Source organism: Cuculus canorus, chromosome 3 (assembly GCF_017976375.1).
Source record: "Cuculus canorus isolate bCucCan1 chromosome 3, bCucCan1.pri, whole genome shotgun sequence".
NCBI classification, from domain to species: domain Eukaryota; kingdom Metazoa; phylum Chordata; class Aves; order Cuculiformes; family Cuculidae; genus Cuculus; species Cuculus canorus.
The window spans coordinates 75,926,486-75,950,805 of NC_071403.1; the positions used below are offsets into that span (position 1 = coordinate 75,926,486).

A 24,320-nucleotide genomic window follows, 5' to 3' on the forward strand; every position below is an offset into this window, starting at 1 on the left:
CTACCCTATTGTAGAACATAGAGAAAGTGAAGGCTGCTACCAAATCCTCAGTGTAAGATCCCTGCAGCCTGAAGGTTTTCCAGTTTAACTTACATAAAGTAAGACAATTAGCATTGTTGTTCTGCTTTCCAGAGCTACAAAAAGCTGTTCTCTAACATGCTATGAAGAGTCTCTTATTAAACAACAACAAAAACAAATGTGTTCTTGCTGCTTGAACATGCTCTCAAAGGCAATGTCAATGACAAGTTCAGAAAAGTGTTCATTCCAGAAGAATGGATTTTGAGGAAAAAAAATAGCTTTTCCAATATAATGTTTCTGATAAGGAGTTTCTATTAGTCAGTGGCAGGTGGATCTACTTCAAGTCAAGTCAAATGCAGAACAGCTCTCCTGTGCCTCTATGTTCAAGGACTGCTTGGTGGAGTTTCAGAGTGTTCCACTACTAAAAAGTGCAGTAATTTACAATTTTTCCAGCTGTTATTCACCGATTCAGGTGAGGCCAAGAGCCCAATGAAGTTAGTAAGCCTGCAGCAGCGCAATCTAAATAAAAGGATACTCCATTTATTGCAACAATAAATTATTTACAGTTATTCATTGAAGGAAAATGTCTGCCCAAAGCACACAAGGACTTATTCTTGCCCTAGGCATAACTTTAATAATAAGATCTCTGAAGCTGAACATATACAACATAGAGGTAAAATTTAGAGCAGAATGCTGTAAGAATAGTATCAATGTTATCTTAAAAGTAATAATAGATGAACTGATCAGAATTACAGCAAAACAAACTGCAGATGGTTCAAAAAGTAATTTTCTATGTGTAGGAAAGAAAGGTTATAAGTAATTTTATTGTTATAAACAAATAAGCCCTTTCTACTAAATTGAGCATGAGAATCAGCCAACCAAGTCTGTGACAGACTTGAGGTTAAACAGTGGAAATGGCAATCACAGTAGGCACAGGGAACCAATTGCAAAGCTGCAACAGAAGCTACAACCTGAATTTAAAGCTCTGACTCTTAAAGGTAATTTGATTTCAAGTGTAAGATAACCTGCAGATGAGGAAATTAAGCGACTGAGCTCTACAGACACAAGGAAAATGCAAATAGTAAAAAGGAAGTTAAATAAAGGAGATAATGCCAAGAAATAAAAAACCAGGACCTGTGGTAAGAAGAACTGAATAATAACTTGACTTGATTATGCCTTGTAAATAATTTTACAAGTATGTTTCACATTGGTGAGTTTCAGTACACAATTTATTTCTGCAAAACTAAGTTTTACTCAGTTTTATTCAAAATGTAGCCAGTAATTAGGAGCGACATCCTCAGATAAGCAAATCATCCTAAGAAAATACAACAGGTATGAAAGATCATCTTTTTACTTGCTAAAAATTACCAGTGGCTTTGAGATTTTAAGTTGCTTAACCAATATTGCCTATTCACGCAGTAGTCTGTATAAAGCAGGCCTACAACGTGGTAGAAGAATTCAATATTTAAAATGTCCACAGCAATCTTAATCCAGAATGAAAGTTACACATTTTAAAAATTACATTTATGTGCACCACTAGGCAGTACCAAAAAAGCAATGTCTATTCCTAAGTGGTGTCAGCACAAAGAGCTCACCAGTCACCCACCGCCATGGCAGGTGTTTTTTTAACAGATGCAGTGTATTTACTGCATACAGCCTGTAATCGACTTTTCAAAAGGCTTGCTAACAGACTATAGCCAATTATAAACCTATACTGAATTAGCATTAGCATTTGCAGAACAAGTAACTTGTGCACATCTGCAGTAATAAATTCAGGCTACACAACTGCTTCTGTAATCATTTCATTCACATTCTGACAGCAGACCAATCCATGTTTCAGTGGATTTATACTACATCTTAATCTTCTGAGTTTGTGGCCATTTGTAGATTATATTTAGATGTGCTTCTAAGAACAACAATGCTGCACTAAAACCAGTAGCTACTGCTACAAAATAAAGAGCTCAAAGTACAGTTTGGCAAGTTCTAACTGTTTATTGCTTATCATCTCTGGAAAAATGCTTAGTCTTACACAGAAGCCAAAGCAGACTCTAAGTTTGAGTGTGTATTATACAAATATGCAGAGGCTATCAGCGCATTTATGTTCTATTTTATATGCACTCAATATTTAAATCCACCTGCTGTGTACCTACTTGGGATGCTTCAAATCAGACCTAGAGGTGCTAGAGAAAAATTTTGCAGCTGAACTTCTAAAGACGGTCAAAACAGGCCGCACAGCCTGGTCTTGTTTATACCCACAGCCAGCCTCTCCTCATTCCAGCAGGGCAAAAGGCAAACCCAGGAAAACCAGGCTTGACAGATAGAAGGGTCTAGGAGCAAGGAGAGCATGAGCTACACTAGAAACCTTTCCTGAGTTATATTTGTGTACGTTCTTAAAACACAAAAAAAAAAAAAAAAAAAAAAAAACAAGAAAAGAAAAGAAAGGAAAAAAAATGTATGCTTATGCTGTGTCCAGACCAGGGACTCACACCACTCGCATGTGCACCAGGTTCAAGAAACAAAGTTCCATACAAAGCATGAACTTAGCAAAATGAAAGATTACAGCACGAACTTTTTGTACCAGCTATATGAAAAACAGTACACTTTTATAAATAAAAGCCTGTGAAACACAAGGCTATTATTATGCTATATTAATGTTCACTAGTAAAAAATTAACAAGGATAAAAATTCATATAGAGAAACTTCCAGCACACATCATCTGTGGGAGGTGGGAGTATCTACCCCATCTTCTCAGCCAGCTCCAGAACTTCAGTGACACCTGAACTACATAGACAGTACGTGAAAAACTACTAGCAACAATAGCAGCTACTGCAAACAACTTTGGGAAGCTTTACTACATTAGAAAGGGCATTTGAAAAATTCTTAAGAATAAAATATTGCATACTGTGAACATGTTCAATCAATGCAATGAATTCTATAACTGCATCAGCATAAGAGATGTGGCTGTTCTTAACTAATAAAGCATAATTATAAAGAATGAAAAGAAACTGATCTACGTATTATATCAAAAAGATCACCCTGCTCTTATTTCGTTACGGATGCAAAAAAACCTGTGGTGGAATTCAGCATCTGATGCTGCAGGAAAAAAATACTGTATTACAACAACAACTCTATCCAAGCTTTCACAATAAAATGATGGCATAATACTTTTATGGGACCTAGAAAACTTGTACTGCACCTTTCCTGAGCTCTGTGACACAGCAGAGCTCGGCTGACAGCAAACAATGCCCCCAAATCATAGAAAACTGTGATAAAAGAAAGAATATTAACTACATATTTACAGATATGTATATTCTATACTATATGTATATACTACAAATCTACAGATAATTGACTTAACAGAGAAAAAGCAATTTTGCTTTTCACATCATTTTGGCCTTTTAGCTGAAATATGGAAAAACAATAGAGATAATTACAGTTGCTGTGTCATTTCATGAATACCTATTTGACAAAGGACAAGGCCAAAGCACCTTACAGAATATAAAATTAACTCTAACAACTTCATAATCTTAATTGTAAAAAAGCACTATACAAAATGAACGGTTAACCTTTCATATTACTCCCTTTTGCTCAGTATTTCTTCTTTGATTAATATGTTGATGTTACTGTTGAGTGGCCAAACTACATGTAGTTGATGTGTAAAATTAAGACTTCCATAAGCCACAACAGAGTCAGTTTAGTTTTCAGAGCATTTGCAGAAAAAGCATTTGTTATTTTTGCTTAATATACACACTAGGTGTCACTCAGCAGCAGCAAAATACCCCTAAATTACACCAGAAAAGGCAGAAGTGAATTCCTTTCAAAATCAATAAAAATATTTACAGAACTGTGAACCCTCAGCACCTGGATTCAGGATTAGCTAATCCTAAATAATTACCTATTTAGCTAATTAGAAGAAAACTCCAGGAAACCTCTGGCTCACACTGACATCAGATTAAGTATGGTGAGATTAACAATCAATTAGTTTTGCTTCCTATGGCTTACAATATGAATGTTTAATTACTTTGCATTTACATTTTTTCTTGTCCTGTGTTCAGGCTGATGTATGCTTGTTCTGTGCATTGCAAGGTGGTCTAAAAAGCTGTCTTCCTACAAAACATTAGTTATAGAGCATTAAGAGTTTTAAAAGGATTCGAAACCTACTTCCAGGACATAAATGCCATAAAGAAGATCCCTGCAATTTTCACACAAATATCTTAAAAGATTTCTTACTCCTCAAAGCCTTTGACATTAGGCTGTAATATAATTCTCCTCAATTGGGACCCAAAGCAGCATTTTGTTTATATATAACTGCATTTTGTCTACTTCATAAAATATATTTTCCTGATGTTCTTAAAGCAGCATTAAACAGGTGGTTATTCGCCAGCCGTTTTCAAGACACAGGAATACATATTTATTCACTTTAACCGGGTGAGTAAGCATTAGCTATTTTCCATTCAATGACATAGCCACAGAAATGTAATTACTCATTCAAGACCACAGAGTAAGTGTATTAATGAGCTCCAATTAAATCACACCGCTTTCTCAGTAAACATGGTCATACCTTCTCCTCTGGGGGTGGGGAGAGAGGCGAGAGCCAAATTCCTCCTACCCCAAATATGGTCCTAGAAGAAATAGGGGCTCATATTCTTCACTTTGTGCAAAATCCTAAAGCAGACTCATTACTAATGTCATAAGTAGCAAGAAATACAATTGGATTTTCAGATTTCAGTCTGAAAATGCCGTCTTGTATTTAAATGAGCAAAGGGAGGGAGAAGAGGAAAAGGGAAATGAACTTACTATATCATAAAAGTCAGAAGATGAGACTGTAAAAATCTGAGGATTTCATGTCACCATTTTCATGGCCATTTTCCATATTTCAGGCATATTAGGCTAAATAGTATCACTATATATGTCAATATAAATATTATTCTAACTACAAACTATACATTAATGTATTTCACATTAATGTGAAAAAAAAAAAAGCCCACAAAGCCATATACTTCAGAGGTTTCTGGTTTTGGATTATTTCCATTTTTAGAGAGAGGGATAAGAGCTGAGAACATCCAACTTTCATTTTAATTTCAATTTCTAAAGTCTCATTGCAAGTTTTGATTTTTCTACTACCTCTACAAAAAAAAAAAAAAAAATCCCACAATATAAACAAAGATAACGTTTCTATGATGCAATACTCAAGCGAAAAGTGAGTAGTTAGATTAACAGAGAGAAATGAACAGAAGATGTGAATTTACCCTTAAGAAAGAACTCAGACCATTTAGGTACCTAATGAATTGTTAAAACCAAAAATAACTAAAGGCACCACTGATCTCCAATTTCAGAGACAGGAACAGGTAATGCTAAGACTTCTAATGTGTATTATAAAAACTTCATTATATGCTAGGCTTTCATCTGGTCCAAGGATATTTTCTCGCATCCAAATACATTTGGGTAATAACTCTAATTAAAGAGGTCCCTTGGAAAATTATCTGTCACAATCTATTCTTCCTTAAATTAAAAACATCCTAATTTGATTATGCAAAGTTAACTAAGCTCATATTCTCTCCCTAGACAGTGTAAAAGCTATGACCGCCAGCGCTGGGAAGAATGAATCTCTGGAAGGAAAAGAAGTTCCACTGAATTTAAAAAAAAAGAAGTTAAACACATTAGCATTTCACACACACAGATCAAACTGATATGCAGTAGTTGACAACTCTTATCCTTTTATTTTCCCTTGTGCTGCAGGACCAAATACCGAAATCATAACAGATGCCTCCACCTGAAAGAAGCAGAGCCCAAACTCCTACTGTGACAGATTCAAAATAAACATAACACTGAATTTCAAACTGACAAATGCAGGGAAAAAGTACTATTGGTTTTAACTCGCCTCCCATAAAATACAGAAGCAAGAATATATTTAATTTAAAAATAATAATTAAAAAAATACCATTTTGACATTTTGAGCCTAACAGAGGCTATACAACTATCGGTCGCTTGCTCCCAGATTCTACTGAACAGTTACAGGACATTTTCAAGGAGGTGATCCTCAGTTCCCCAGGACAGATACATTACTGTATGATTTCCAAATAATTTTGATAAAAATCTCTTAACTCTGAAGATTCATTAAACGAACATTCCCACTACATAATAAAATTTTTACTGCTGTTGTATCTAAGAACGTTATGCACACTCCAATTCTTTTCTGCCTTCCCCCTTGTACAGCCACAGACCCTTCTTTTGACTGATACTTGCTTTCACCACTCACTGTAAAAGTGCCAATAACCATATAGTGACAATTAAATTTACAATAAAAGTTAGTTTCATGGTATGGAAAACTTACTTCAAAAAGAAAGAGAATAGAGTCCAGCTCCTCCCTTTGTGATTTATTCCCTGCAAGACAGGAAACAGTATTGTTTGACGCAAATACACAACAGACAGAAAAATTACACTGTAGAATCATAGATTAGTTTGGGTTGGAAGGGACCTTAAAGATCATCTAGATCCAACTCCCCCCTGCCATGGGCAGGGACACATCTCACTAGATCAGGTTGTAGTTCTACAACTAAAGTTAAAGATGTTGCACTCAGTTTATTTCGCTTCATCTTTATCTAATACAAAAAAAGCAAGCTGTTTCCAAACTTCAGTGCCTCTCTTTTGGCTATGAGTTAGGGACATCTAGAGTCATAGATCCCAAAGCACAGCCACTGTGTTGATCTTCAAGAAAGAGGCTACTCCTACAGATGGATCTCCAACACTGAGATCTGTTCTGGGATCTCTGACAATGTTTCACTTGAGCAGACAGATGCTTAACTGTAGGATGAAGGCCTGTTTCAAAACAAGATGAGAGGACAGGTATATAAATGCACAAGAAACAATTTTTGTGCTGAACTGACACTTAAAGTCATAAAACTGTGTTTAGAATTCTTTTCAGTCGCTTTGAACATTTCAGAGGGCAATTTTCCATGCTCATCTCTTACGATACCATAAAATTAAAATATTTAATACTGATACTGTTACTGCATGAAGCTATTAGTGTAAATATAGATAATTGTGGGCTATGGAGTCATTAGATAAGGTCTAATAGAATGCTTTTGAGAGCAGTTAGGAAAAACTGACTCATTTGCTAGCATAACTCCAAAACTCACCTTTTTGTTTCAAGCTGTTTTCCAGTGTTATGAAGTTTTCATAGAATATAAAATAAATCTGAGAATAATTGTTCTCAAAAAATTGCTTCAGGTCACTTCCATCCACAATATCTGAAAAGAAGAACAAAAGGAGTTATTACACATCACAAAACAGGAAAACGTTGTCTTTAAGCAAATTTTGTATTACAGAGTGAATAAAGGCAATACAAAACAATTTTAATGACTTCATTAAATATCATATCCTAAACTGTGATTTCATCCTTGGAAGTAAAATAGGGAAATTCCCATTTTCACCTAATTTATTAAAGTTTGCAGTGTGGCTTAGGTTCATTTGTTTTGCATTAAAGAAAAAAAAAAACGGGATGTCTTAGATATCTAACCAAATGGCTTCTGTATCATCAAAACAAGCAGTTACTGTTGGAAAAAAAAACAAACAGCAGCAACGATTTCTGTATACAAATTGCAAATCCACTTCTTAAATTTACCTGACAAGCAGATCAATTCAGAAAACAGCATATTTCCAAATCATTTAAAAAAAATAAAGGAAACCCAAGCATGTATCAATTCCTTAAGTCTTACCTTAGGTCTAAAATTTGAAATAAGTTTATTTTTTAACAAAAAAAAAAAAAAAAGAATGTTTTCAAAACCTGACACTTGCAAAACATACTTCAACTTCATATGTTTGCTCTTTATTGTAACTGGTCAAAAAAGATAGATAATTCCACCCAGACTCAAGAGGATTAAGGGCAAAAATTATTAATGCATCTGCTCATTGAAGTTTCACCTCCCGAGAAACCCATTCATTCATCAAGACAAAAAAGCTGATTACAAGAAGAAGAACCAATTGTATCACACAACTACAAAAGAAAGAATAATTTTACCCTGGGACAATGTTTGGGGTTTGGTTTTGGAGTTTGGTGGGCTTTTTTTTAAATTACTACCTTTTCAGTAGTCAGGCTTTGTTTGGCTGCTTGTACTACAGAAACAATTAGTGCATGGAAACTCTTTTCTATGATATTCATTTCCTACCAACTACTGGTCTTGAATTTACAAGCTGACTGCAATTACTGCTCTCTATGAATGTGTTCTGTGAAATACAACTCTAGGAGAAAACAAGGCTTTCATTTACAAGGATTTCCTATGAAGGAATGAGGTCATTAAAATCTAAACAAAAAAGGAAACTTCCCTTTAAATTGTGAAAGGAGGAGAAAGGAACTGCCTAATTGAAAAAGTAAATTCTCCTTTTCTCTAAATGCGACATTTCAGTGGTGACTCATACGTTATTCTGATGTAAGGGTGCCTTCTTACAGCTACATCCTTTCCTTATCGAACCAGTTTGTGCCTTATATTCCTTTGCAAGATATATAGGAAAACAAGTTCTAACCTTAAAAGAGGCCAAAAAGAATACCCCCATTTACTATCCTAAGAGTTGATAGTCACTTGAAAGTAAGATTTCCTTGCAATTCTCCATGCAAGTTGTCATACTGATACCAGTGCCTACTTCACTTAAAAATAAATAATCCAAAACATAACAAATAAGCCACACAACCAACAATTCCAAGCTCAGTCAGAGATACAGCTTTCTTGGGCATTTCACCACCAAATTCCTTATTTTTTGCATACATTAAGAAAACACCATTTGTCTACTCCTCCACCATGGTGAGGAGCAGCGGAAAGCAGAACTAACCACGAATACTTTGCTCTGCTCTGCTGGGCGCTAGAAAGGCAGGCGATTTTCCTGATGGGAGGTGGTCAAATCGCCTTCCCTGGAGGTGTTTAAGGAACGGGTGGATGAAGTGCTTAGGGGCATGGTTTAAGGGAGTGTTAGGAATGGTTGGACTCGATGATCCAGTGGGTCCTTTCCAACCTGGTGATTCTACTCTATGATTCTATGATATCCTCACCTGCTTAGCCAAACTCTGGCTGGTAGGAGGACCAGCCAAGCTGGTACCAACACTCTTTCCAGCACCCTCTCTCCCTTCCACATCACACCAGGCTGTAGGGAAGGCATCTCCAGCCTGGCAGCAACACAGCAAGCACATCTGAGTCTCACTGGCTCCTTTACTGCTCTCTTGTTTTGGCTCTCCCCACGACACTGCTTCTTCCACCCATTCCACCAAAACAACAATCATCACAGATAAACAGGGACCACGGCAAGGAAGATTGCTTCTCCAAAGTATTTACTTAAGGTTTGCAGGAAGTCTAAGACAGTAATGTGGATCACTGCCATATATGTGTTTACCTTCTAGCAAGATAAGGCTCATTCTTCTGTTTTGGTTTTTTTTTTAAATGGAAAGCATCAGTGAAAGTTTCAGTGCTATTTATCATTTAAGGTACTAAGAAAAAACACTGACTTTTTGACTGAAAACATATTTATAAGCATCCAAAGAAATGAAACAGCAAAATTGGGACTGAATCACGGTATTAGGCGGTATTTTTACATTTACTCATTAACAGTTCTCAGATTGCTACTGTTTGAAAACAGCCACCTAGCATATTCAAAACTCCGAGCCTGAAAATCGAAGGCAAGCTGGCAAACATCAGTCATCAGATCCCTAGCGGCTTTCTAAAAACGCATACAATCTCACTCTGTTCTACAAACAAGAAGAGATGATCCACTGCTAATGCTTCTGATAGCCCTTTACAGCTTTCACAGCAGCACGCAGGAAAGAGAGAGGCATTCATGTGGCACACAAGATGTTTCTGGACCATAAAATATGAAATAGTTGGCATATTAGATGATGGGAAGTCACTCTTACTTGCCTTATCACGTTAGCTTAAAATTTTGGGAAGCAAACTACCCAGGTGCCATTTAAGAAGCATCCGATTTTATTGCCAAGCTCTCAACACTCCTCCTCATCTAAAAAATGACAACAACAATTGCGTCCTTAGAACACCAACTTTCCTTTTATTCTTCTGTTAACTACCAAATGTTATTGCATTTATTTAAGTGTTAGAAATCCCATCTTAATTTTATGAACTTCCAAAGTCATTTAACTTTGTTATACAAAGTTCTCTCAGTCCTGAGGAGTTTCCTTTATCTCAAGTACTTTAAAAATTAAAGGAGATGAAAGACAACTTTGCAGTCATATCCTGGTTAATGATGAACTTCTAGTACTACCCTAGAAACTATGTACCATTTTTACTTACCTTCAAAAAAAAAAAAACCCCAAAAAACTTCAACACACCCTTACTAAAAATCTCTCCAATTAGAACTATTTCTAAAATAATTGTAACAATTAAAATTTCATATGCAACCTAAGGAACAAGAACTGCTCTAAATTTAGCAGGAAGCTAGGAAACATTTACTTTTGAATGTCTCTAAATTAAAGTTTCTACTTTAATTTCTTGTATTCATAGAATCATTAAGGTTGGAAAAGACCTCTAAGATCACCCAGTCCAACCATCAGCCGAACACCAACGTGCCTACTAAACCATATCCTGAAGCGCCACATCTACACATTTTTTCAAACACCTCCAGGGATGGCGAATCCACCACTCCTCTGGGCATCCTGTTCCAATGCTTCACCACTCTTTCATTAAGGCAATTTTTCCTAATCTGGCTGTACAGAACTGTGTAAACCAAGACAGTACCATAACTAAAAAACTCCACTCTTCCCCTTAATTGTCTCATTTTTGATTCATAGAATTAAATGGAAAACATGTTCTTAGTTTATATTTCAGTTTATTTTTTTAAAGAAAAATATTAACGTTTGGACTTGGTAACCAAACAATTTTCATATTTAATCTAACCTGAAGGCTCTGTGCAGCTATATCAGGTCTACCATATATTTGCCCACTGCTCAACAGAGAAAAGGATAAAAGCAATGGACATAAGCAGCACCCAAATTTGTAGGCAACATTTTGTGCTCCCATTATTTTCCAGTTCAGGATTTAAATACAATTTCTTCAACAACACGGCTGAAATACCTGTAAAGTACTGTAACTCTGACAACAGCCCAGCTTTTATGCACGCATCCAGTAGTGAAGTGCCACAGCACAGGCTCTGAAGTATCTGTTATTAATTTGAACACCAGCCTGCACTAAGTCTTTTGATGTGCAATTTAGTCTATCAGGACACTCCAAAGGAAGTGTAAACACATATATGGTCTAACAACCCACCCTGGAAAATAGCAAAGTTCAGGATCAACACAATCCATAAATCCGTAAAACAATTTGGGTTTGGCAACAGCACCAAATGGGTGCTGCTTTCAAAACAAGGTTATCATGCTTAAGATCCTTCAGTATTAAAAAAATATGGAAAATCCAGCCCCTTAATTGAACTGAATTGTTACCACCTCCCAGGCAGCTCTCAGTGTATTTGATAGCAGCTATGGCTCACCTCCCATTTCCACTTATTTCCAAGTGTAATCTGAATGTTAGTGGCCAACTTAAATCACCAGCGATTGTTCACAGAGCCTGCCTATAGACTGACTTTATCACAACCAACAAAGTTCTCAGGCCAATAACACTTTGAAATTAGTAAGAATAACAAAATCACAAACAAAAAGGCTCATCACCTTCATGAAATAAAGTACCATGTGATACCTCATCTGCATGAGCAAAGTGTGACATTATCTAGGTCACTGGAGAGACACAGCAAGAAGTGGCTGTTGTTCCCATTGCATCATTATTTGTCGAAGATACTGAGTCACAAAAGAGCAATTCTTTAAACCAGCAAAAAAAATTTGAGAGAAATATACTAAGCCATGCAAAGACATTAAAGTAAACATTTCAATTGCACCTGAAGAGAAAACATCAAAAGAGATGTTTAATTTATAAGAAAGGAGAATATTTTTAACCAAGAATAGCCACAGAACAAAGTCTTAAAGACCAGAGAGAGATTTTTACACTTAAAATAAAAAAAGGTCCCAACTACTCCAGGAAACAGTGTAGAATTAATTAATAGAATTAATTTATTTATAGATCAGTAGAAATAACTTATTAATACTTTATTTATGGATCAGTGTGAAAGAGACAAACTTGTATATCACCACCACCACTTAAAAGACCAGTAATTTTCAAGTCTATCCTAAAAGAAGATCACACTATTGGCACTTCCAGACACTGAAAATAGTTCCTACTGACTTTACAGAAGTTCTGAAAGTCCGTATATCTCCATAGCAATAAAATAAAAGAAAGGAAATTGTTTGGTCACTTACCTAACACAAGTGAATATCCACTTTAAGACAACTTTATTATTCAGGTTAGTATTTTGTGCTGTCATGCTGGCAGACTACCTGCCAGAAGTGGGAACTCGGCTCCTAACTGGCACTAGAGACTTGAGAGGTGTTACAAGCAACACAAATTTAAAGGAATTCTTCTATTTCAGTTTGGGTATTGGACAAACTCACGCAGATGGTAGCTAAGAGACCCAACACAATCAACAAATGGGTGTTATTGATCCTGATGCTCACACAACCCTTTATTTACGGAAACTATACATTCCTTTCCCTCATCCCTCCTCTATTATTATCTTTTCTCTGATTTTTATCCTCCTACATCAGTAGGATCTCAGAAAAGCAAGTGACATTTTGTTTACAGTTTAACCTCTGTGATTTTAAACTAACAAAGGAAGAGAAGATGGCATCTGCTAAGGACGCATAAAACCAGAAGCTGTTATTTTGAGAACATGTGCCACTATGGCCTGAGTGATGAAGTTGGGGACAGGGAGTGAGATGACTGGTGTGGGAGGAACACTAAGCCATACACATTCCTACTCCTGGCCAGTCCAAGAAGTGTCAGAAAAAAAAAAAAGAAGCACCTAACGATTTTTGAGCCTTTATACCAAGAGCTCTAGTTCAAATACAGGAGAAGTTCTTATAAAGTGTAGATTAATTTTCTGTGCTGAATAATACTGTAAAACACACACACACGCAACGATATCTACAAAGATATCTTAGAAAAGCCACTCCCGTATTATCTAAAATGTTTACATTGACATTCTGCAAAGCAGACATCTCAGGAACATGACCAGAGCCTGCTTTGACACAGTCCCTGCGATAAAACACATCCACTAGGAGAGAACTCGCTGGCATATCACAGTACTGCAGCCAATAAGCCACTAATACGCTACTCGGCCCGCTGGTACTGCTAAACATTTTCACTTAAAATCAATATTCAGTAAGTTTAATCAAAAACTCAGGTCCCTATCTCCAAATGTAACAGAGGCTTGGAAGAAAAGATGGCAGGTGAGAAGTGGCAGGTGTATTTTCCTCCCCTCTTGCCAACTCGGTAATAAGTATCTGTAGATAAAACCACCAGACAGCATCTTCTGTACCATCTGCTTTGGGACATAAATTAATTTCGTCACGCTAATAGGCATATTTTTCCATTTGTTCCACCCGTCAGGTCCGTCACAGGAATCTGACAAGCTCCTCTGTACCACACAGAAATGTACACTCCCATGAGACAGATATAACCAAGAGGCATAGCAAGTCCAGTATTTCGTCGTAAACCAGTCATGACTTGGTTTCAGGCACATCTTTCTGAGAGGTTGAAGGGGATACATTAACAGAAAGTTGCTCTATTTCTTATTTCTTCAAGTCCATTTATTTTAGGGAGGATGGTGGAAAAGCTTACATGACAGTCTCTTAGATCAATCTCTCTCAGGATGGTTTCACCAAACATTTTAAACCTCATCTCATAAACAAAGAATTTCCCAACACTTTTTTACAATGAAACTTGACATTATTTAATATTGTTTGTACAGCAATAAGATATATACAGTTAGAAGGCACATCATAATGCAGGCAAAGTATCTTCTGTCTTTTCAAATTCCTGCCCTTAGGCACTTAGATTCATACACTTATGGAATAGGAGAAATTTATAACCAGAGCAGACACATACCCTTCACTCACAGTTAACTCCAAACAAAGGTTCAATACTGTTTACAAAAACACATGAAGTTTGCAGGTGCTGAGGGACTCCAACACGTGAGCCTCTTGTCTCCCAACACCAGGCATAGGGGTCAGAACTGCTCTATTTGGGAGTCCAAATCGTCAAGCTCAGCTATCTATGGACTGGGCATGTCAAACTTACTTGTACTGCTGCTCAAAAGATGAGCAAGAACTGGCCACTTCAAGCATGACACGAGACCACTTACAGATTTGTCCAGCACTTTGTCCACTGGTCAATTATCAAAAAGATCTCTTTTTCGGATTAGCTGCTTAAATGCAGTAAATCACAGGGGAACAATATCTTTAATCAGTGATGGTTACTCACACCTCTAAGGAACATGTCCCCAAAAACTTAGAAAAATGCCCATAACAAGCTAAACTATCACAGACTCTTCTACTCATTTGTTTCCACACTGTAACAGAGCACAACTTTCTCAAAGGGATCATCTCAAGGGGGACCAATCGCTACTCTTCTTGCTCAGGATTCTACCACAAAAGCTTCTCGCTTTGCTACAGCACATTCAGAATTTCTTTCGTGTATTTTCTCCCATCAGCAAAACGTCACAGGAAAAAGCTTTTAATCTCAAGCTCAATCTCGAGCACTACAGATCATCCCATGCTTCAAACCACAGTGAGGTTCCTCAGTGCAAGCTTTGCAGCCTGGTGCACATGCCAGGCAGAGGATGGAAGGAAAGCTTTGCTCTGCAAGGCCTGAGCTGCTTCCTGGGCAGTAACCTGGGCTCCGTGCATCCTTCACAAAACTGACAAGCACGCTGTTGGTCCAAGAGGAATGACATGGACACTAACTGACCAGAGTGCTGCTCTTCAGTAGAAGATACAGTGCCCAACTTCAGCTCCCTCTCACTGAGCCACCAGCCTCAGGCCCTCACCCATCTGCTTTTCAGAACTCATAACACAGTGTCTTTGAGGTTCCTTCATACCTGCCAAATGTGACTGAAACAGTAAACTAAAAATTACTAGAGTACACAAGAAGTAGAACTCAGATCATTTTCTCCTACTTGTTTCTCAGAACAATCTAAAATGAGATAATCAAATGCTAACACTGCCACTGGTTCTCCTGAACTGGGACAGTACACAAAATCTCTCAAGAGCCCTTTCTTGCCAGTTTGCTGACCAACAGAACACGAGGCCATCCAAACACATGCAAATCATAGCCCACAGCTGAAACACATCAACTAGTCTTAACGTTCAGATAAAAGACCAGGGTTAAGGCTTCAACCAATAGGAGACATTAGAGAAAGAGGTGCAACCTTGCCACAGACACAGGAAGGGTATCACAGAATACCCTTACACAGCTACCTTTAAACTCTTCAAAATTAAAAAAGAAAGAAAAGCAAATTAGTCCTGCTGACAAGAGCAGAGCTTCTACAAATGGACCACCCAAAGAAGCCTGCAGGAAACGTACCTACATACTATTTGGAACTCAAACAACACTGTACCACAAATATTTTTACACTGGGCGACACAAGTTCCCAAAACCAGGAGCAGCAAAACACATCTGCTTTAGCAGCTCCTGTAACTTTGAAAGAATGTGCACTGCTACCTTTCAACAGCTACAACCGGGAGAACTTACAGCACTCCTCAAAACAGCAAAGAAAGCTGGAAGAAAGCTAAAGAAACCTAAGGCAGAAAAGGGCATCTTAGAATCACAGGATGTCCGAAGTCGGAAGGGACTCACTAGCATAAGAGTCCAACTTCTGTCCCTGCACAGGACAATCCCAACATTCGCACCGTGTGCCTGAGGGCATTGACCAAATGCTTCTGGAACATTGTCAGGCTTGGCACCATGACTGCTCCCCTGGGGAGCTGTTCCAGTGCTCCAGCAGCCTCTGGGTGAAGAACCTTTTCTTACAATCCAATCTAAATCTCCCCAGCACATCTTCCTGTCATTCCCTCGCATCCCGTCATTGGTCACCAGACAAAAGAGATCAGCACCTGCTCCTCCCTTCCCCTTGCGAGGAAGCTGCAGACTGTAATGATGTACCCCCTCAATGTCCTCCAAGCCAAACAGGCCAAGTGACTTCAGCCACTCCTCACACAACTTCCCCTCTAAACTCTTCACTAACTTTGTGGCCTCCTCTGGACACTATCCAGTAGCTTTGTATCCCTTCTATAGTGTGGCGCTCAAAACTGGACCTGGTTCTCAAGGTGGGGCCACACCAGTGTGGCGTAAAGCAGACAATCACCTCCCTTGATTGACTGGCAATGCAGTGCTTGATGCACCCCAGAACACGACTGGCACTCTTGGCTGCCAGGGAACACTGCTGGCTCATGTTCAACTTGCTGTCGACCAGAACCCCCAGAGCCCTTTCTAGAGGGCTGCTCTCCAGCCTCTCACTCCTCAGTCTGTATGGATATCCAGCAATGCTGTGACCCAGATCTCACCTTCAACATGAGCTGCATGTGAGAAGTGTTTAGCACTGTTTTACTCCCATCTTGAGGGCAACTCCTACCCAGCCACCTCAAAGAGCATCACAAAATGGGTTGAGGAGCACTGAAAAGGGACAAGCAGCAAAGGGTGAGCAGCAACAGGAGAGCCCCAAAGGATGAGTGGCAAAGAAAGGGCGAGTAATGATGGGGGAGACCCAGAGGGCAAGCAGTGGAGGGGCGAGTGGCACAGGTTGAGGCCTGAAGGGAGGGTAATGAAGGAGAGAGGAGCAAGGGGTAAAGGAAGGGTGAGCAGCAACAGCGGAGCTCCAAAGGGTGGGCAGCAATGGGGGAGCCCCAAAGGGCAAAGGGTGAGCCTCAAAGGACAAGCAGTGATGGGGAAGCCTGAAAGGGTGAGTAGTTAAGGAGTGGCAAAGGGTGAGCCCTGAAGGACAAGAAGTTATATAGAAGCCCCAAAGGAAGAGTGACGAAGGAAGAGCAGCGAAAGAAGAGCAAGTGATGATGGATGAGTGGCAAAGGAAAGGTGAGCAGTGATGGGAGAGCCCTGAAGGGCAAGCAGTGAAGAGGTGAGTGGCAAAGGGTAAGCCCCAAAAGTTAGGCAGTGATGGGGGAGCCACAAAGGGCAAGTGGCAAAGAAGAGAGTAGCAAAGGGTGAGCCCTGAAAGACAAGAAGTGATGTAGAAGCCTTAAAGGATGAGTGGTGAAGGAAGAGCGTGCAATGATGGGCGAGTGGCAAAGGAAGAACGAGAAGTGATGGGAGAGCCCCGAAGGGCAAGCAGTGAAGAGGTGAGTGGCGAAGGGGGAGCGGCAATGGGCAATGACAAAGGGTGAGCCTAGAAGGGCAGTCGGTGATGGGGGAGCCCCAAAGGGCAAGTGGTGAAGAGGCGAGTGGCAAAGGGTGAGCCCTGAAAGACAAGCAGCGATGCAGAAGCCCCAAATGGCGAGTGGTGAAGGAAGAGCGAGTGACAATGGGTGAGTGGTGAAGAACGGGTAAGCAGTGATGGGAGAGCCCTGAAGGGCAAGCAGTGAAGAAGTGAGTGGCAAAGCCTGAGCCTCAAAAGATAGGCAGTGATGCAGGAGCCCCAAAGGGCAAGCGGCAAAGAGGTGAGTAGCAAAGGGTGAGCCCTGAAAGACAAGAAGCGATGTAGAAGCCCCAAAGGGCGAGTGGTGAAGGAAGTGTGAGTAATGACGGGTGAGCGGCGAAGGAAGGGTGAGTGGTTATGGGGGAGCACCAAAGGGCAAACAGCGAAGAGGTGAGTTGCAACGAGGGTGCCCTGAAAGGCAGGCAGCGAAGGAAGGGCAAGCAGCAATGGGGAAGCCCTGAAGGGCAAAGGGCGAGCCTGGAAGGGTGATCAGTGATGGGAGAGCCCCAGAGGGCAAGTGGTGAAGCAGCAAGTGGCAAAGAGTGAGCCCTGAAAGACAAGAAGTGATGTAGAAGCCCCAAAGGGTGACTGGTGAAGGGGCGAGTAGCAAAGGGTGAGCCATGAAAGACAAGGGGGACGAGTAGCGACGGGGGAGCCCCAAAGGGCAAGCGACGAAGGGGCGAGCGGCGACCGGGGAACCCCGAAGGGCGTCGAAGGAAGGGCGAGCCACAAACCCCTCGCGGCTCCAAGGTCCGAGCGCTCCCCCGGGCGCAGCCAAGCGACTCCCGCCCGCCCCGGGAGGGATGCGGAGGGCAGGACCGGGAGCGGTGGGCGCATCTCCCCCTCGGCACCGCATCCTCCGCGCCGCCCCGCACTCACCCAGCAGCGCCCGGAGGTGCTTGAGGCGGGTGAGCACGTCCCGCTTGGGGTCCAGCGCCTTCTGCGTGGATTTCCTGACATCGGCGTGGCCCTTCCTGGAAAACATCCCGGCGGCTCCAGGGGAAGGGGCTCCGCGCGGGCAGGTGCGGAGTAGGGGGGGGTGACGGGCGCCCGCAGCCACGCCCGCTGCGGCCGGCAGGGAGGCGAGGGGATGGGAGGGGACGGAGCGCCCGGGCCGCCGCCGCACGGGGGAGTATCCGCCCCGCCCCGCGCAGCCGCGCCGCGGGGACTACAGCGCCCGGCGGGCCCGCGGCCTGACGTCATCGCGGCGTCACCGCGCGGGGCTGCGCGCAGCGAGTGTCCGGCTGAGCCTGGGGGCGGGAGGGGGGAGCGGGGGCTTGTGGGGTCGGAGTGCTGTGAGCTTACAGATCATAGACTCATAGAATAGTTTGGGCTGGAAGGGACCTCAAAAATCATCCAGTTCCAAGCCCGCTGCCATGGGCAGGGACACCTCCCACTCGATGAGGCTGCCCAAGGCCCCATCCAACCTGGCCTTGAACACTTCCAGGGATGGGGCAGCCACAGCTTCCCTGGGCAACCTGTGCCAGTGCCTCACCACTCCCATCGCGAAGAAATCCTTCTCTGGTCTAAATCTGCCCCTCTCCAGTTTATAGCCATTGCCCTTCATCCTATCACCACAAGCCTTTACAAATAGCCCCTCTCCAGCTTTCTTGTAGCTCCCTTCAGGTACTGGAAGGTCGCTGTAAGGTCTCCTTTGAGCCTTCTCTTCTCCAGGCTGAACAACCCCAACTCGCTCAGCCTGTCCTCATATGGAAGGTGCTCCAGCCGTCTGATCATCCTTGTAGCCCTCCTCTGGACCTGTTCCAACAGCTCCATATCCTTCTTACATTGAGGACTCCAGAACTGGACACAGTATTCCAGATGAGGTCTCCCAGGAGAGGAACAGAGGGGCAGAATCACTTCCCTCGCCCTGCTGGCCACGCTTCTTTTGATGCAGCCCAGGACACGGTTGGCCTCCTGGGCTTCAAGCGCACATTGCCAGCTCATGTCAAGCTTCTCATCGACCACCACTTCCAAGTCCTTCTCTGCTGGGCAGCTCTCAGTCACATCATCCCCCATCCTGTATTGAAATCAGGGATTGCCCTGACACATTTGTAGGACCTTGTTGAACCTTGTGATGTTCACACAGCCCCACTTCTCCAGCCTGCCCAGGTCCATCTGAATGACATCCCATCCTTCCAGTGTGGCAACTCCACCACTCAGCTTGGTGTCATCTCAAAGCCCGTGCAGTTCCAACCCTCCTGCCATGGGCAGGGACACATTTCACTGCAACATGTTGCTCAAAGCCCCATCCAGCCTGGCCTTGAACACCTCCAGGGATGGGGCATCCACACTTCTCTGGGTACGAGAATAAATTGGTAAGTTTTGCTGCAGCTGGTTTGTATGTTTAATTATGTCATCATATAAATCTGTCATGTAAGATGTAGCTGGTTTAGATCAAGAGATAACTTGTCTTAGGGCTGTGAGACTTTATTGGTATGCTTAGGCACCTTATAAGACGTAGCTGTTTTAGGTCAGGAGATAACCTGAAAGAAGTCTCAAGGCATGGTTGGATAACCAAAAAAAATGAAAGACAAAACATTCTTTGAGGAGTTACACATTTTTTTGTCTAAAACTAGTAACTAGTATATATACCCACTGCTTTTGTAAGATGTTATGCCTTTTTTAGAAGGTCATCCAATTCAGTACTGAATTGTAAAATAAAAATATTATTGCCTTTGCTTCGAAGATGTTGTCCTTTTCAATATTTCACCAGTGAATGAATGTTTACATGGGCAACCTGTGCCAGTGCCTCACCACCCTCACACGGAAACATTTCTTCCTAAAATCCGATCTAAATCTCCCCTCTTTCAGCTGAAAACCATTACCCCTCATCCTATCACTAGACATAAGGAAGAATTTCTTCACTATGAGAGTGGTGAGACACTGGCACAGGTTGCCCAGGGAAGTTGCGGATGCCCCATCCTTGGAAGTGTTCAAGGCCAGGTTGGATGGGGCCTTGGGCAGCCTGATCCAGTGGGATGTGTCCCTGCCCGTGGCAGAGGGGTTGGAAGGCGTTGGAAGGTCCCTTCCAATCCAAACTATTCTATGATTCTATGATTCCATCCCTGCACTCCCTGATAAAAAGCCCCTCCCCAGCTTTCCTGTAGCCCCTTTCTGTACTGGAAGGCTTCTCTAAGGTGTCCCCAGAACCTTCTTTTCTCCAGGCTGAACAACCCCAACTCTCTCACCCTGTCCTCATGTGGGAGGCACTCCAGTCCTCAGATCATCTTTGTGGCATCCTCTGGAGTTGCTCTAACACATCCATGTCCTTGTGCTAAGGACTCCAGAACTGAACACTTGACTCCAGGTGGAGTCTCATGAAAGCAGAAGCTGGGAAGCCCAGTTTTGTGTGGGGCATGGGGCAGCAATAGCCAAGAGCAGGATTCCCAGTGAATCGGGGGCACCTGTGTGAATGCCAGAGACAGAGTGCCATGCTTATGTGTTTGAAACATAGACACCTTTTGGAAGTGAAAGGCCCTCAGATCCACTTAGTAAAATCCTGTGTAGTAAAGTAAATTTTAATAAATTCCAAGACAGGAGGAGGTCCTAAAAAAGAAAACAATGTGTTTCAGATTAAAAAAATGCACGTATACCTCTTGGTTTTAAACAAAATTATTTTAGACATAATTTATATCTCGTATATTTATAGAAATTATCTTTCAGCCATGAATCATTGTAGAAAAATAAAATGTCACAAGAACTATTATTATTAGGACTGGAAAGTGTATCACTGTCACATCTCGCTTCCCGTGAGACTTCTTAGAGATTTTTCCTTCCATGAAGGTCCAAAGTCACCAAAGTAACACGTCTACAAGCCCTAAACACGTTGTGCAAGTGAAAGGTCAGTCCCAGCTTTTCTGCAGTAAGGCCAGCACTCCTAGGATGGCCAAGTGGCAAGTGAGAGCAGACAACTGCTCTGGGTCAAAATTAACCTGGCAAAATAAACAGATAAATAAGCAAGCGGCAGGAGATTGTGGTGTAAGGGGTTTGAGGTCAGTGCTCCTGGGTGCTGCTGGTTGCATGAAGTGGTTGTGATCGCAGTGCAGCTTTTCTCCCTTTGAAGCACAGATGGATTCTAGAAGGTGGAGAGCAAAGGCTGGTCATGTCTCCTAGTGCTACCCCCTAGAGTCACCAAACCTTGTGGAGTTCCTGCTGCTCTTAAAGAATTGACTTCCTGGAGTCATAGGAAGACGAATAGTGCTGACACGCAGCATTTAAAAAAAAAAAATTAATCCTTTTTCTTACACAAAATAGTTTGGATGCATGACCTTGGAATCAGACACAGAATTTATTGTTGCTTAACGGTCTATTGTTTTGGAATCTGTTTAAGTCTTACAGTAATTCATATTGGATATTCTTCCCATCACACTGTTACACAATGTCTCATTCTAGAAAGGTTATAAATCTTCAACAATTGTCTAAAAGTTTGGGTCATACATTGCAAATTGAGCGTCTGCAGCTTCCTGAGAAGAGTGAACTGGGTCATTCCAGCTTTTCCCTTTCATTGCTACATATCAATATGTGCAGTTGGCTGAGGAAGCAGATGGCTAAAATCTTGGCTTGGCCTTTTCTTTTTTCTTCTCCTCCCCCCTTCCACTTTTATTTTAATTGACTTAGAAAAACAAATTTCAGTTTGTCTCTCTTGGCAATTTCTGACCCTTCCGTGCTTTTGTCTTTTTCTACTTTGTTAAAAAAGTCATTGATATTGCAGATAAAGTGATTGCGATTCTATAGCTGCTCTAGTATATAATACCTTTTGTGATTGCTAAGAAAGCATTTTGGTACTTGGTACCTAACTGTATAGCTTTAGGCACTCAGTATTTTAAGGTTTGACAGAAATTCTTCTCATGAAAAGCCCAACGCAATATAGATTTCGTGACTCGAATCGAGCTGCTCTAGGAGGGCAGTCTTTCTCTCCCCATTAGCTCCTGGAAAATGTGGTCACGTGAAGAGCTCAGTGAGTCAGCATCGTTTAACACTAGTGTAATTAGAGAAGTCTATTGTGGTTTTTTTTTTTTCACTTTGTGTGCTTTAATCACAGAATTGAGGTTATTTGAACTCAGTTCTTGTCCATCAGTGAGCTGCAGAGAGGAAAAAGTGCCCCTGATACTGCATGTGGATGGTGGGGAGTTCATTCTCTGTGGAGCCGGACATTCATATCTGGAGGTTGGAGGGTTGACACTGGTGAGCAGACTTGTTGTGGTATCGATTCGCAAGCAACCAGAGGAGCTTTGAAGACCACCTTCTTTTTTCTAGCTGTGTTGAAAAGCCCAGTGCAGAGCACGTGGAACAAATTCGACCCTGCTGCCATTATAGTTATGGTGTTAATGTGCTTTCTGCTTAGATGAGGAATAAGTCTGATCTCTGTACCACTAGTGACTCTTCTGAAATAAGAAATAAGCAGGCTGGTAAAGGAGCTAACATTGACATAATTCAGTGGATTCCTGTGAGAAGTAGTTTTGGCCACTTGGCTGTGACAAGGAAAACTTCAAAGCTCCCAGAAATTAAGATGCTTCTGTACAGGGTGTGATGAGAGACTTCACTTCTCAGAAGTTTCTTCTTATAGTTTTCATAGTGCATATTACATGTAAATACACAGTCTAATAAAAGGTTTTAAAAATTGAAGTTTTCCAAAAGATTTCTGACAGTTCTCCTGTTTATTTTTGCATTGCCCCATTCCTGGAGGTGTTCAAGGCTAGGTTGGATGAGGCTTTGATCAACCTGATCCAGCAGAAGGTGTCCCTGCCTGTGGTAGGGGGATTGGAACTGAATGGGCTTTAAGATCCCTTCCAACGCAAACCATTCAATGATTCTATGATTCTATTAGCTGAATCATCATGGTACAAATCAGAATGAGAAACCATGGATGTTCTAACTCATATGTTCTTTTGCGTGTCTTGTGTGATATAACACAAAACAATATTTTGTTCTGGATGTAAACGCAGCACTATGCATTGGCTGATCTTATGGTGTCCAATCCCTTTGTCTTTTATCAAGAAGAAGCAGTCAGTGTAGCAGCAAGGTGAAAACCCATTGAACAGTTTCACCTGTGAGTACTAGGTAAGCAAATACATCCAAATGTATACAATCCTTTAAGCCCAGTAAACTTGCAGCAATGATTTAGCCGGTGTAGGGGAGCTGCTAATAAAATCCCATGACTTGTGTTTTCTAACAATATAACAGCTGCAATTTCCCAGAAAATCAGATGATGCATTTCCGAAAGTTGATGCTTAAGGTAGAATAATTTCCTGAAAGAGATTCAGTCATTCCGTTTTCAGGATCTGAAGTAAAAATCTATATACAGTAATTTAAGGGGACAAATAGTAATCACTTATCACAGAATTGTATTTTTAAAGGTCACGGCACAATGTGATGTCGTAAGTCAGCTGCATATACAAACATAAGCATGGCAGTGGTGTGGATGGATTGAGGATTCATGTACATAAATAATGCAGAAATCTGCCTTTTTAGCTGTGCATTCATTTGGATAATACAGTTGGCACACACCTCTCATGCTGGCTCCAGTGGAGGAAGGTCAGCATCACATCAGGATGGTGGAGATTTTGGGGAAGTCATAGAACATCCAAGACCCCACAGACTAAAAAGAAAATTATGACCTTGATGATAATACCACTGCTGCGCCTACCCTGAGGAGGAAAGCCTGTCTACTTGTCCCAGCCCCTTTTGGCTGTACGTGCTCTTGGTGCTGTAGAGAGCTATTAGAGAAGTTCCTGTTTCAGGCACTCATGCTATATAAACAATATGGGTAAGAGGCAGCACATAGCCAGTCTAAAATACGAGAGCTTAAATTATTAAGATGCATTTACGCTACAGGCAGGTGTGCTATCCCTGAATTGCACAGCTTGTGTATTTTGTTCCTTGGAAGTAACATGGTGCTTTCACGCTAATAGTGATGTCCTGGCAGCAGGCATCACCCCTGCTTCTTGCAGCTAGACCCTGCCACTGGTGCTCAGTGTCTGTCTTTGCCA

At 41.3% G+C, this 24,320-nt stretch overlaps 1 protein-coding gene across 6 annotated transcripts in view; it reads right to left on the reverse strand.

Annotated features, from left to right (window-relative positions):
- Positions 1-18,382, reverse strand: part of RALGAPA2 (Ral GTPase activating protein catalytic subunit alpha 2) — a 140,824-nt gene extending 122,442 nt beyond the window's left edge. For 3 of the 6 annotated variants that reach the window (XM_054062488.1, XM_054062489.1, XM_054062490.1), the window contains exons 1-3: positions 18,208-18,381; positions 7,158-7,268; positions 6,353-6,402 (exon numbers count right to left, since the gene is read on the reverse strand). In XM_054062488.1, the coding sequence (XP_053918463.1) occupies positions 6,353-6,402; positions 7,158-7,268; positions 18,208-18,313 (267 nt within the window). In that variant the 5' untranslated portion in view covers positions 18,314-18,381. Of the gene's footprint in view, positions 1-6,352; positions 6,403-7,157; positions 7,269-18,207 lie in introns of those variants that run through there. The other 3 variants (XR_008449117.1, XM_054062491.1, XM_054062492.1) reach the window with 2 other exon arrangements.
- Between the last annotated feature and the right edge of the window lie 5,938 nt (positions 18,383-24,320).